The 14,382-nt window shown below is 38.3% G+C and overlaps 1 protein-coding gene across 1 annotated transcript in view; it reads left to right on the top strand.

Moving 5' to 3' along the window:
* Window positions 1-14,382, top strand: part of LOC143292676 (DNA topoisomerase 3-alpha-like) — a 39,881-nt gene that overhangs the window by 13,007 nt on the left and 12,492 nt on the right. The window contains exons 10-20 of the mRNA XM_076603180.1: window positions 236-310; window positions 4,943-5,123; window positions 6,172-6,278; window positions 6,783-6,893; window positions 7,789-7,863; window positions 8,421-8,471; window positions 9,191-9,269; window positions 10,356-10,469; window positions 11,305-11,374; window positions 11,877-11,905; window positions 12,783-12,841. Coding sequence (XP_076459295.1) covers window positions 236-310; window positions 4,943-5,123; window positions 6,172-6,278; window positions 6,783-6,893; window positions 7,789-7,863; window positions 8,421-8,471; window positions 9,191-9,269; window positions 10,356-10,469; window positions 11,305-11,374; window positions 11,877-11,905; window positions 12,783-12,841 — 951 coding nt within the window. The remainder of the gene's footprint in view (window positions 1-235; window positions 311-4,942; window positions 5,124-6,171; window positions 6,279-6,782; window positions 6,894-7,788; window positions 7,864-8,420; window positions 8,472-9,190; window positions 9,270-10,355; window positions 10,470-11,304; window positions 11,375-11,876; window positions 11,906-12,782; window positions 12,842-14,382) is intronic.

The raw sequence follows: 14,382 nt of genomic DNA, 5'->3' as shown, positions 1-14,382 counted from the left end.
CTATGTATGACTTCTTATTATGATGCTTTCAGCATATTCCGTTGGTTGGAAAGCAAAATTTGTTGTAGACTTGGAAGGCGACCTTATTACCTGAGAGATTGGTGATGTGCGCTTGTTTGCTTGTGGAATATGATGAGGGAGTGGAACAAATCATGATAATTCAGTGTGAATATCTCATGTTATTGTTGCTGTAACTCACTTACGTTCATTTATTTGTATGTATCTTTGTTTGCAGAATCCAGTTGCGACAGTTGTTGATGTGCGATCGAAAAACAAGAACAAGTGGCGTCCTGTTGCTCTTGATACAGTTGTAAGTTAATTTTGATAATTCATTCCTGTTCCTCTGTCTGATTCTGTCTCTCTCTCTCTCTCTCTCTCTCTCTCACTCTCTCTCTCTCTCTCCTGCACCGTGAACCAGAACAGCTCTGTGAATCTGACGTCTGATTGCACGTGCAGACAAGAGGCAAGCACGGTGTGTTCGTTTGACACACATGACACACAGAATGTAAATAAACCTTTTTCTTTCTTACTGTGGAATGTCAACGGATTGTGTTCGAAACTTATTGATCCTGATTTTTTGTCGTTTATCTTTAAGTTTGATTTTATTTGTCTGGTTGAGACTTTCATGGAAGAGTGCCGATCAGATATGTTTCCTGGCTACACTTTATTTTGTAAATCAGCTGTTAAGTTCACCAAACAAGGGAGACGATCAGGTGGAGTGATTTGTTTGATAAAGGATGAATTTTGTCATTTTGTTAAAAATATTGATGTGACTCATTCTAATTTTTGTGTATTTCTGATTGATAAGATGTTATTTGGTCTTGATAAAGATATATTGTATTTTTGCTCGTATATTCCCCCAGAAAGCTCTCCTTTTTATACTTATTTTGATATTGATAATGGGATTTGTATACTTGAAGACTGTCTGACTGATTGTTTATTGGCACACGATGCTTATGTTATATTAAATGGTGATTTGAATAGTAGGACTTCAAACATCTGTCAAGATCTGTCTGTGAAAGATGATTTTATTATGCAGCATGACAGTAGGTCTGTTAGTACATCTCGGCGTTCTGAAGATTGTTTCTTAAATAATTATGGAAAATTACTGCTGAATATGTGCACTGCTTTAGGTTTGAATATTTTGAATGGTGTATGTGAGGGCGACCGTGAAGGTCGCTATACATATATTTCTGATGCTGGAAGCAGTGTCAATGATTATTTTATATTTTCAAAAGAACTTTTCACCATTGTATTTGATTCAAGTGAATTAATTGTGTCTGAACGCATTGATTCTGATCATTTACCACTTATACTTCATGTTGTTTTTCCTAAAGGGAAGAATCTTGATGTCACTGAACAAGAGCAAGACATAGTCATTGAAAAAATTATATGGAATGAGGAATATGCTGATTTGTTTCGTGATACTCTAAGGAATGATGAAATGAGAACTAAAATTGATAATGCAATAGATTTAATAGATGTGGATGTAAATGATGCATTGTTATTGTTTAATGAATGTATAAAAGAAAGTGCAGAATGTATGAAAAAATGTGTGCGTGTCAATAACAAGAAGGCACGTGATGACTGGTTTGATCAAGAGTGTACCATGAGTAAAAGAAACGTAAGGTCTTTGTTAAGAGTTTGTCGACGGACATTAAAAACAGAAGACGTGGATGTTTATTTGATTGCGAGAAGAGAGTATAAACATTTGATAAAGAGAAAAAAGAAAGAATTTAACAGATCTTTAATAGATAAGCTTGTAGCTTCTATAGATTGTCAAAAGGAATTTTGGAATAATATCAGTAAACTCTCTTTTAAAAGAAAACAACCAAGACATAACATTGAAATAGATACTTGGTTTAAACATTTTCAGCAGTTGTTACAATCAAATGTAGATAATGTGGAAAATGAAGCTGTACATGATGATGATATACTTGATGATGACACAGATCAATACATGAATAGACCAATATCTAAAGAAGAGGTACTGTTGGCAATAAGGAAACTTAAAAATGGTAAAGCAGCTGGCCCTGATGGAATCATTGGTGAACTGTTTAAGAATTGCACTGATCATATAGTTCCTTTCTTTCTTAAATTATTCAATAAATTATTTGAAAAGGGTATTTACCCCATTAACTGGATTGAATCAATAATTTTGCCCATTTATAAGAAAGGTGATGTAAATAATCCCAATAACTATAGAGGTATTTCCCTAAGTGACATAAGTGGTAAATTATATGGAATGATTATCAATAAGAGATTGCAAGAATGGGTGGATGAAAATGACATCACAGGTGACCACCAAGCCGGTTTTAAAAAAGGATACTCTACTGTAGACCACATGTTTACGTTGCTTGCATTAGTACAGAAACAGTTTTCGTTTAATCGTAAGTTGTATGTTGCTTTCATTGATTTCGAAAAGGCATTTGATTCTGTTAATCGTAATCTTTTGTGGCCAGTTCTACTTAGGAATGGTATAAGAGGTAAACTTTACAAATGTGTAAAAAGCATGTATAATGTAGTAAGATCTAGAGTTCGCTGCGGCGCTAAACTGACTGAATTCATTAACTGTACAGCTGGGGTTAGACAGGGAGATGCCTGCAGTCCAATTTTGTTTTCTTTATTCATTAATGAATTAGCAATCCATGTAATTAATAATGGAAGACATGGTGCTTTGTTTCCGATTGATTCTTTTGAATTATTCATACTTTTGTTAGCTGATGATGTTATTCTGATTTCAGAAACTGTTATAGGGTTACAAACACAGTTGAACAACCTTCACCATGCAGCAGTTTCACTCCAATTAAAAGTTAATATGTTGAAAAGTAATATCATAGTATTTCGTAAGGGTGGCTATTTGAGCAGCAGAGAAAGATGGGTGTATGATGGTAGTTTGATGCCAGTTGTCAATGTTTACAAATATCTGGGCATATTTTTCTCCACACGCTTGAGTTTCGTTGGGGCATGCAAAGATCTAGCAAGCAGAGCCAAAAATGCATTGATTTGTATTATGAAAAAGTTGCATATGCTCAATAATGTTTCCTTTGATTTGTTTATCAAATTATTTGACACACAAGTGCAGCCTGTTGTGCAATATGGCTCTGAATTGTGGGGTCTAGATAAAGCTGCTGTTCACTGTGAATCAGTCCACACTTTTGCATTAAAGAGATTTTTAGGAGTAGATAGGCAAACGCCAAATGACTTAGTATATGGTGAAACGAATCGATACCCGTTATATCTAGTTTCTGCAGTCAGGTGTATACGTTATTGGTTGAGATTATTACATATGGAACATAACAGAATACCCCGCAAAGCTTATGATATGCTATATGATTTAGATACTAGAGGCAGAGTGAACTGGGTAACCAAGATTCGCCATTGTTTGTTTGAATATGGATTTGGATTTGTTTGGTTAAACCAAGGTGTTGGTAGCATCCAGGCGTTTATCGGTGTGTTTCGACAACGTCTAATTGATTGTAGATGGCAGAAGTGGTCTGATCATATTCAGAATAGTGAAAGATTTAGTTTCTATAAGAATTTTTGCAGTGTGTCTGATCTGAAACCTTACTTAGTGTTGAATATGGATAGACATTTAAAATATATGACAACAAGATTTAGATTTGGCATTACAGAATTAGCGGTCCATCATTACAGATACAGAACATGTAACGACAGTGATCTGACCTGTCCATTATGTAAGGAATCACAAGAAAATGAGATACACTTTGTTCTTTGCTGTCCAGTTTTAAGGAACATTCGAGAGGAGTTTATTCAGCCTAAATATTATAGTAAACCTACGTTGTTTAAATTGAACTTATTGATGTCATCTACTTCCCCTGAAGTTGTTCGCAAATTTTCACTATTTCTATACAAAGCTTTCAAATTCAGAGAAATGGCTACTTCGTGAAAATGCTGTATGTATTCTTTTGTTTGTTTGTTTTGTTGTTTTTTTTTTTTCTTTTATTGTCCTACACATTGAACTGTAATGCTGGTATATTTTTGTTTGACTGTGTTTATTGATGCTCACAGTGTCGTGATGTATTGTTTGTAAAATAATGTTCACATTCCCCTTCATAAGGGGCCTAGGCCTATACATGAATAAACCATCTTGAATCTTGAATCTCTCTCTTTTCTTTCACTCTCAACTTTGGTAAAAATTATTTACTTTTTTTTTATCAGGTTAAGTAGGGTTGTACTGACAATACATTTCGGAACAAAAGAAAATGAAGACAGAAAATAATCGGAAAACGGCAGAAGCATACATCCATATGCAGAAAGATCGCGTATATTTTAGCTCAGTGATAGTACCTCAGTCACAATATAAAGAACTTGAGCCAGTACAATGGTGATCCACAGGCAGGCTGTGTTACGGAGCCATAAAACACACACATACGCATGCACACATGCACGTATACACACACACACATGTAGAACTATGTACAGCTTATGCTCACGCTCATTTATTTCAGACAACATGAGTAAAAGAGGCCTTACATTTTTTTCTTTTATCTCAGCCACCTATCTTCATGTTTAATCCATCCCTCTCTCTGCTGTCTCAGTTCCTTCACCCTTCAGTCACCGTTGCCTCAACAACACTTTATTTCTCATGAAATTTCCTAAACATAAAAAGGAGACACTTGGAGAACATGGCTTTAATTTCACTGCACCCTAAAATTTGGAACTGCCATCCAGTCTGCTTAACACTCCAGCTGTGACTGAATTTAAAATCAATCTCCAGACATATTTGTTTTGCCAGAACTTTCTTTAGGTATGTTACAAGCTATGTGTGTGTGTGTGTTGATGGCTGTTTGTTAGTGTGTATGATGTTAGTGCATGAGTGGAGTGTGTACAGCGCTTTTTGTTGCATCACACATGGTTATGTGCCGTACAAGAATGATTCATTATTTTTATTGATATTATTTCCGTTCACTGTGTACAGGAGTTGGAGAAGCTGGCATCACGCAAGCTGAGGATCAATGCCAAGGAGACGATGAAGATTGCAGAGCGACTGTACACACAGGGCTACATCTCCTACCCCCGCACAGAGACCAATATGTTCCCCAAAGAGCTGGACCTGGTGGCGCTTGTCACCGAACAGACGCGCGACCCAAACTGGGGAGGTATGATAGTCAGTTGTATCTGACTAAGACCACCAGAACAACAGAGGAGGCAGCTGCTGTTAGACTATCTGACCTACAGTTCAGTCATAGTGTAGAGTGTCTTACCCAAGTTACATCTTCACTCTCTTGGCTAAGAGGACTTTATGACAGTCGGTGTTGGGATGGTTCCCAAAGGCCACCTGGCACACAAGGCTGCAGCACAGTGCAGTCTTGCAATCTAGTTTGAGAGTCATAGTCTAAACTAAATGCCATTCTCTCTTTTTTTATCTTCTTACCCTTGCAAAGTAAGTTCTTTGTTTTTTTCTCAATCAACACAGCACAGTCCACAATCAGCACATAATTAGAAAAAAGCATTTGACATTCATTGAAGTCAGCAACACCAGTAATGCTCACAAATAGTTACTGGTGTATACCACTAATATAAGTCAAACAGATTGACAGTCAACATTACCATTGCAGGATTCACAATAATATAAACATGATGTATTATTATCTTATGCTGGAAAACTGACTCATAGTTTAACTTGTCAAAAATGTGTGTTATTATGGCAAGGACTTCTAATAATGTACGCCCTCCCCTACACTCTGTAGACCTCTCTATCTAACTGACTCACCCATCCTGTTGCTCTAGCATTTTTTTAATTCTCAGGACTATATTTCTCATCTGTAATTCTTGTTTTTGTGTGTGTGTGTGTTTTTTTGTTTTTTTTCGTGTGGAGTTCGTTTTGGTTTTTTTTTTATGCTGAACTGTCATCTATTACTCCCAACCTGCTTATCCCAGATCAGTACACACAGTCACTTTGTGAAGTGTTGTTTTAGTGTTAAAGCATCCGACTAGGATACAAGTGTCCGCAGACTAGAGTTCCATATATGCAGTGGGATTTTTTTCTTCTCCTCTCCACTGGACTTTGAGTAGTGGTCTAGATGTCAGTCTTTAACCTGTTATGATTCAACATATGCAAGAAATCACTTGTCTGCTGATAAGAATGACTGCTAACAAAAAAGGATTTGAGAGCATGTGACAGGGATATGTACTGTCTGTGAACAGAGTTTGCCCAAGGCATACTCCAGCATGGACCAAGCCCCAGAAATGGCAACAAGACAGACAATGCTCATCCTCCCATCCACCCCATCAAGTATGCTGCAAACTTGCAGGTATGTTTCTGTCAGAAGTATCATGGATTTCCTTTTTAACTTTGGTGCCACTCAAGCTTCTGTGCCCATTTGTTCTGAAGCATATAGCATGATTTAAAAACACTTTCTGTGTTGTTGAGTGTGGGTGTGAGTACTGGGAGAGTTTGGGTGCACATCTGTGTGTGTCAAATTGTATGATACATGTTCATCAGGTGTGGTTCCTGTATTCAGTTGTTTCTACAAACAGGCTGTCTGTGTTATGATGGTCATTCAGTCGCTTGACCACTTGCCAAGAATGTCTGTCAGCATTTTATAAACATCATGCGCATGTTTGAATGAATTTCCCTATGTGAATGTGAGTCTGTCAGTATGTGTCTGTGGGAGGTGAAGGTGGGGAGAATCCTCTTCCCACCACTTTGACAGTTTGCCTTCTTCTTATGTTTATGGATAAGTTTTGGAAGATTTCTTTCTTGCAAAGGTTGAAATTTTTGTTTGATCCCCTTTTCTTATGATATTTCATCATAGGGCAACGAACAACGTCTGTATGAGTTCATTGTTCGCCATTTCCTGGCTTGCTGTTCCCAAGATGCACTTGGCCATGAGACTCTGGTGGAGATTGATATTGCAGAAGAAAGAGTGAGTATTTATATCTAGTTGTGTCTCTCTTTTTTTTTCTTCTTTTTTTTCTTTTTTTTTTTATCTCTTTGAATTTTTCTTTTTCCTCTTTTCTGTCACTCCTTCCAGTCTGTTTTTCTTTTTGTCTGACACCCCTCCCTGACGTGGCCCCTTGCCTCCACCACCCACCATCCACAATCCTCCTCTTTCTGTCTGTTCATCTTGTTCTCCTTTGTCTTCAAAGTAACTGTTAGTGTCTCTTCTCCTTTGTCTTCAGAGTAGCTGTTAGTGTCTCTTCTCCTTTGTCTTCAAAGTAGCTGTTAGTGTCTCTTCTCCTTTGTCTTCAAAGCATACAAGGTCCTCATCCCCCCCCCCCCACCCCCCCTAATCCCCCCCGACCCCCCCCCCCACCCCACCCACCATGTCACAGACTCTTTCTGGCTTCTGTTAAAAGCGTCTTGACTCCAGTGCAGATCAGTTGCATCAGTTTTAAAAGTTGTAGCTTACATGCTCACTTGTACCAGGTTGAATTGAAAAAAATTAAAGGAAAAAAACAACAACTCAGTAACACAAAAGATTTTGAGTTATTGCAAGCAGTTGCTGCAAAGTTATGATTTACTCAATTATAATTTTTGTTTATTTATTTGTTTGTTTATTTGTTGTTATTAGGTAATTAGCCGCATGTACTTTCATTTTCACCCCTTCTCAGGGGTCGTGGTTTGCACAGGACAGGGAATCAGACCCCTGCCGCAGTCTGCACCAATGGGTCATGTAAAGTATGTTAGAATAAACATAATTTTAGGAAGGAAATTTCCTATTATTATTATCATCATTGTTATTATTATTATTTTACATTTTCTTTTAGCTCTCAGTGTCGTGCCGTTGATGGTGGTGGTGTCGGCTGGTTTGTTTTCAGTTTACTGCTCAGGGCTTGATGATTCTGGCCAAGAACTACCTGGAAGTCTACCCCTATGATCGATGGAATGCCAAGGTCTGTCACCCATTTCAGTGTTGTGTGATATGAATTATCCTTGCCAAAGATGGTGTAGAAGAAACAAAGAAGGTGACTTGGAGACGTCGAGGCACACTGCCTGCGCACACACATGCATGCATGCACATGTTCACAAGCACACACACACACACACACACACACACACACACACACACACACAAACACACATGCTCGCGCGCGCACTCGCACACATACTCACATACACATAAACGCAAAGCTAGACAATTTGGAAAACAGAAGAAATTTTGACTAGGAGTATTCAAAATGGCCTTTGAAGTGAAAAAAAAAATCACTTGAAATTATGGTTTCCTTCCTCTCTTTCTGCCTCTTTTTCTCTCCCATGCCCTTCTACGTTCTCTCTCTGTCTCTCTCTGTCTCTGTCTGTTGTCTCTCATTCTCATTCTTGCTCGCATTTTCTCTCATGGCACATATCTGTCCCACCTCCAGGTGTCCGTTCCTGCTGTATAACAAGTGTAACAAAATCCATGCAATGCCACAGGGGAAAAAAAGTGGTTTTAATCTCCTTTTTTTTGCAGGAAATGCCTCTCTACCACATGGGCGATGTTTTTGAGCCGACATCAATTGAGGTAATATCTGAAAAATAATTTAAGATATTTTGACAGGAATATTGTCAGGGGTTGGAACGGATCATTTACTAAACAATTTCCATGTCTTTTGTGGATAACGTTTAATGAATTGTTGTGAATGCTAGATTTCTGCATACAGTACTTTCAGGTCTGTACTGACTTCTGCAAGCAAAAGGATTAATTTCCTCTGGATTTTGATTTATGAAATGCAGTAGTCTGCAGTAATGCTGAAGAAGTATAAGTGCAGATATAGAGTTACGAACAAAAATGGACTCTTTGTGGATATCTTGAGTTTCTCAAACTGTTTCTCAATGTGTTCGTGCCCGATATTATGTGTAATAATTTATCTGTAGCATTTTTTTGTTCATATCCAATATTGTGTGTGAGATAATTTAGTTGTCATGTTTTTTGTTTGTTTGGTTTTCATTTTTTTGTTTGTGTCCATCATGTTTGTTTGCACTGTTATCTCTGCTTATGTTGGGCTTAGAGCTCTAAATTGTACGAGAGGAGTGTGCGATATGTATGTTTCAGTATTATTGTTAACGTCATCATGGAAAGAGTGCGTTCTTGCATGCAAGTAATTATCCATGTGTGTTGGAAAGTGAGTAATGATATTTTGTATATTACATGTAATGTTTGTGTGTGTGTGTGTGTGGGTGCTTGTGAGAGTGCATCTGTGGATGCGCATGTGTGTGTGTGTGTGTGTGTGTGTGTGATAGATGCTGACAGGAGAGACCTCTCCCCCTCCTCTGCTGACAGAAGCTGATCTCATTGCTCTGATGGAGAAGCATGGCATTGGTGGGTAACTTCCTGATTGTTCTTTTTCTTTTTTTTTTTTGCCTTCATCACTGCAACACATATTAGTATTTATTCTTTGCATATTTTTCCACAAAAGCAACAACATATGTCTTCTCATAAAGAAAAGCACAAAAAAATGGCCACACCTTCTTTAGATTTCTCCGCCTGAGCAAAGTGGTAGTTTGCACAGGACAAGAATCTGACCCCTGTTGGAGTCTGTGCCAGTGGGTCATGGTGAGTATGTTAGATAAAATTTTAGGGATTTTAAAACATTTTTTTCCTATTGAAGTAGATCCCTAGATTGTACAAAAAAATATGTGGAAAAAATAGTCTTTTCTTTTGGTGTTGGATCCTTTCACATATCTCTGCCTTGCCTTAATGCTTGAATGTTAGGCAGTGTTGTTACTGGGATTAGAAACTTTGGAATTTCTGTCACAAGAAAGATGAACATTTATGATCATTAAAAAAGAAGAAAACAAATTAAGCGGGATGGTTTACCACTCATGTATTAATGCTCAGTGGACAAATGACTAGTGTGTTTTGATTCCCTGATAGGCTTTATTGTAAGATTATGATAATGATAAGATACTGGCTTTGGAAGAAAATTATGGTACATATCTATGGTGGAGAATATGAAGAGGCACTGACTGTATAGATTGAAGTTTCAAAAATCATTATTTTTCCAAATAGATAAGTTTAAGATTCATAAAGCTTCATTTTTTTCTTTATCTATAAAACATATTGATATTTTTGTTTTAAGAAATTTTCCAATATTATTTTGATGATTTTTTCTTGTCACATGTCTAATTGCAAATTACACACTTTTTATGTCTTTTTCATTTCAGAAGTGGGTAATCCTAAACAAAGTTTTCTTTTCCAAAATGTTGGAGGTTGTATAACACATGTAGAATGTTATCTGTGTCTGCATGTGTGGGTTTGTTTGTATGTTTGTGTGTGTGAGTGAGTGTTCATATGTGTGTTTGTGTGTGTGTGTTTGTGTGTGTGTGTGTGTGTGTGTGTGTGTTCATATGTGTGTTTGTGTGTGTGTGTGAGTGCATGTGTGTGTGTGTGTGTGTGTGTGTGTAGGCACTGACGCAACCCATGCTGAGCACATTGAAACCATCAAGAGTCGCATGTATGTAGGCCTTCGTCCTGACAACCGCTTTGTTCCAGGGCAGCTGGGCATGGGACTGGTGGAAGGTAAGCATAGCCGTCTGGTTTTCTTTGTCTTCACTTGTTGGCTGCTAACACCCATGTTCACTCATGTGAAATATAGCTTTCATCTAGACAGTCCTTTTGGGGATGTGCTTGCTGGGTGGTTTTTTTTTTTTTTTCATAACCCACTGAATTCTGACATGGATTAGGGGATCTTTAATGTGCATACTTGCATCTTCTGCTTGTATACCTGTGCACAAAGGGGTTCAGGCACCAGCATGTCTGCATTTGTATGGAACCCAGAGATTGGAAAAATCTCCACCCTTATCCCACCAGGTGCAAAGGGATTCAAACCCAAGACCCTCAGATTGAAAATCCAATGCTTTAACCACTCGGCTGTTGTGCCCGTCAGCTATCTGATCAGAATCTCATCTTTTTATTTTTTCTCCTTTGATATTTTGGTTTCCATTATTCCATATTGTTTCACTGGCACAGCCTCAGTTCATTGAATCAAACACAGCCACACCCAGGGAATCACATCAGATTTGTTGTGTATGTCCTGAAACGCATGCACACATGGATTGATTGATTGGTATGGATACTTATATAGCACCTACCGTCGGTTGGAGACCAAGCTCTGAGCACTGTACAAACACGGGGTCATTTGTGCAACAGGCTGCCTACCTAGGTAGAGCTGCCACTGGGCACTCATCATTCATTTCCTGTGCCATTCAATCAGATTTCAGGCATGCACACATACACACTCAGGCATGTGACATGCACGCACAGAGTAGAGATCTGTTCCAAAACTTTGTTGTGCGGTGTCCTTTCTCTTGAAAGAAGAAAGCATTATTGTGTTTTTGCTGTCTGTTGCATGAAGGTTACGACATGATGGGCTACGAGATGTCCAAGCCCCATTTACGTGCTGAACTGGAGGCAGACTTGAAGGCGTGAGGTCTTTTCTTTTGTGTGTGTTCGTTGTTTGTGTGTGGTGTATATGTGTGTGTGTGTGTGTGTCTGCATGTGCAAGTGTGCTTTGTTTTTCATGTGAGCATACGGGCCTGTGTTTTTGTTTGATTGTTTGTGTCTGTGTGCTTGTGTTACTTGGGTGTACACATACATGTGTAACAGCAACAAAGTGTGCAGGTGTTTGTGTAACTGTGTATGCATCAGAGTGTGTTATGTATTACAATTTAATATTTGTGTTTATGTTACATACCTGTTTTTGTTTTTTTTTTGGAATATTACAGCATGATGTGCGTACATATAAGTGGTGGACTACATTATTATGATGCTAATTGTAATGTGTTTTAGTATATAGTAATGTGATTTGGTATATATATATATATAGAGAGAGAGAGAGAGAGAGATAATAGATAGATAGATATATCGATGAATGCTGAGTTGCTGTGTAAGCCTGTGATGAACAAGAGTTGTTTTGCTTTGCAACAGGATCTGTGAAGGGCGAAAGAATAAAGATGGTAAGTTCCACAGATAGAAATAATCATAAACATTTCATAAGCATTTATGTCATTGCAGTTTAACTTGTGGTTTTGGTGATATTTGATTGACACTTTGTATGTACTGATAAAATCAGTCTTTGTGCATCTATTTGTGTTTTTAGGATGATGGTGATGTTGTTTTTTTTCTTCTTCCTTTCTGTTATTTTCCTTTTTCTGTCTTGCCTGAAAGCAAGCAATGTGTAAATCAAATGCTGTGCAGTTATACCTAATTTGGCATCCGCTACATATAAGCATGATACAGATAATGAAAAAGATTTCACATTCTTGTTTTGCTGAACTCGAGGTTTTCTGCAGTGGTCCAGTTTTTGGAGGACATAAATTCATGCAAATGCATGTGCGCACAGACACATGCACACAAAGTTTACAGCCAGGGCTTTTAACTCGAGGGTCAAAGGGTCAACAAGAGTATTCTTAACCAGTTAAGAAACTATTCTGAAGTGCTTGCTTTAATGTGATTCCTGCATTATTGCTGCAGTGAAAGAACTGCCCAGCAGAAATTGTCTCTTGTCCAAATGAGCACACCAAACTCTAGGTTTTCCTAAGAAGCACCTGAGTTACTGCCCTTGAGTACATATTTGCAATTTGCAATGATTATTGAGAGTCAACTTCAAATAAAATGAGAGTGGTCTTTTTACACTGAATGCAGATAAGCAAATAAAATGAGAGTGGTCTTTTTACACAGAATGCAGATAAGCAAACAAGAAAAGAATAGGCTTTTAGGGCTAAAAACAGTACCAGTGTTCACAGAATCTAAATGTTTGTTACATTGGTAAATTTCTTTTTCTTTGTTGTGCACCCAAGGAATAATAGTATTTTTCATGTGTATCTTTTTCAGTGGTTCTGGCAGAACAAGTACGTAAATACAAAGAAGTCTTCATCGAGGCCTGTCGTCAGGTGGGAATATCTGGCTTTCAGCATTTTTGTGAATTTTTTTCAAACCTTTTATGTTAGTGAGATTCACTATCATAACTTACTATCTAAATACAAAAGAATATACACAGAAATCATACAGATTCAAACAGAAGATGGTGTGACAGTTCTACCAAGTTTTATTTTTTGCTGTGGATTGGCTTGATTTGTCTGGCCTGCACGGATCAGGTGTGTGAAACACTGACTAGTGAATGCAATACAAATAGAGTCTGAGTGTGATACAAGTTGTGGCCGAGTCTGTTGACACAAACCACTTACAGGTTAATGTGATATAAAAATGAGCAATTCAGGAGGGTGAACTGTGCAGTGTTTACAACTGAACTGAGGTAGCATCCTCAAACAGAGCAAAACACACACACACGCACACACACACACACACACACACACACGCATGCACACATGCACGCACATGTCAAAGCCCTCATGGCTCACATGTGATTCCTGCTGTACAACAGCAGAACTAAAACACACGTTTATTACACAGACTCATTTTGTGTTTCAACACACATGAGCCAAAAAAGCATCTGGCTCCTAGTAGACTGTACACAAGGCTTGTGCATGCATACCAGACAGCCAGCAGTACTGATACCATGCAGGTGCTTTGTTGTTGTTGTTTTTTGTGCCTTAGAATTTGGGACATTTTGTGTATTTCAGTGATGATCGGGGTGATCAAAATGCTGCTGTAAGAGTCCATTTAGGTTTGGGACTACTTGACAAGGCTGTACTCTCAAAATGTATCCTGGCATCAAACAGCTGAGAGATACATACACCTGCAGTGTTGGTCATGGAATTTGAGCATCACTCCAAAGGACACAATCCATGAAGTGGATGACCGTAGATTGTGTGATCCCAGTCTTCCCATTTGAGCCCACAGCACACTCTGTCCTGGATAGGAGCTGGCTTTGGGCTGAACCCTGTTAGGGCTTGAACCCAGGTCCTCCCAGTCATTCCATGATGCTAAACACTTCACCATAGCAACTGGTTATTCTCAAATTGTTTTGCAGGAGGAAGCTGCCAGAATGGTTTAGATGCTTCTCTGGCAATACAGGGTCTGTTAGGGTATTGGTTTTGAATCCTAGTTTCACCCTTTCTCCCAAGTTTGACTGGAAAATCAAACTGAGTATTTAGTCATGTGGATGAGGCGATAAAATGAGGTTCTGTGTGCAGCACGTACTTGGCGCACTGAAAAAGAACCTATGGCAACATCAGTGTTGTCTTCTGGCAAAATGCTGCAGAAGAAATCAGTTCTGATACAGTGATAGGTACACAAATATATACATGCATATATACACTCAGTGCTTGACTAAGCATGCTGGGTTATGCTGATGGTGAGGCATCTACATAGCATATGTATTTGTATTTGTATTTCTTTTTATCACAGCAGATTTCTCTGTGTGAAATTCGGGCTGCTTTCCCCAGGGAGAGCGCGTCGCTATAATACAGCGCCACCCATTTAAAAAAAAAATTTTCCTGCGTGCAGTTTCATTTGTTTTCCCTATCGAAGT

The sequence above is a fragment of the Babylonia areolata genome, chromosome 18, assembly GCF_041734735.1.
Source record: "Babylonia areolata isolate BAREFJ2019XMU chromosome 18, ASM4173473v1, whole genome shotgun sequence".
NCBI lineage: Eukaryota > Metazoa > Mollusca > Gastropoda > Neogastropoda > Buccinidae > Babylonia > Babylonia areolata.
Note: the sequence above shows the minus strand (reverse complement) of the source record. Positions and strands in the feature narration are given on the sequence as shown.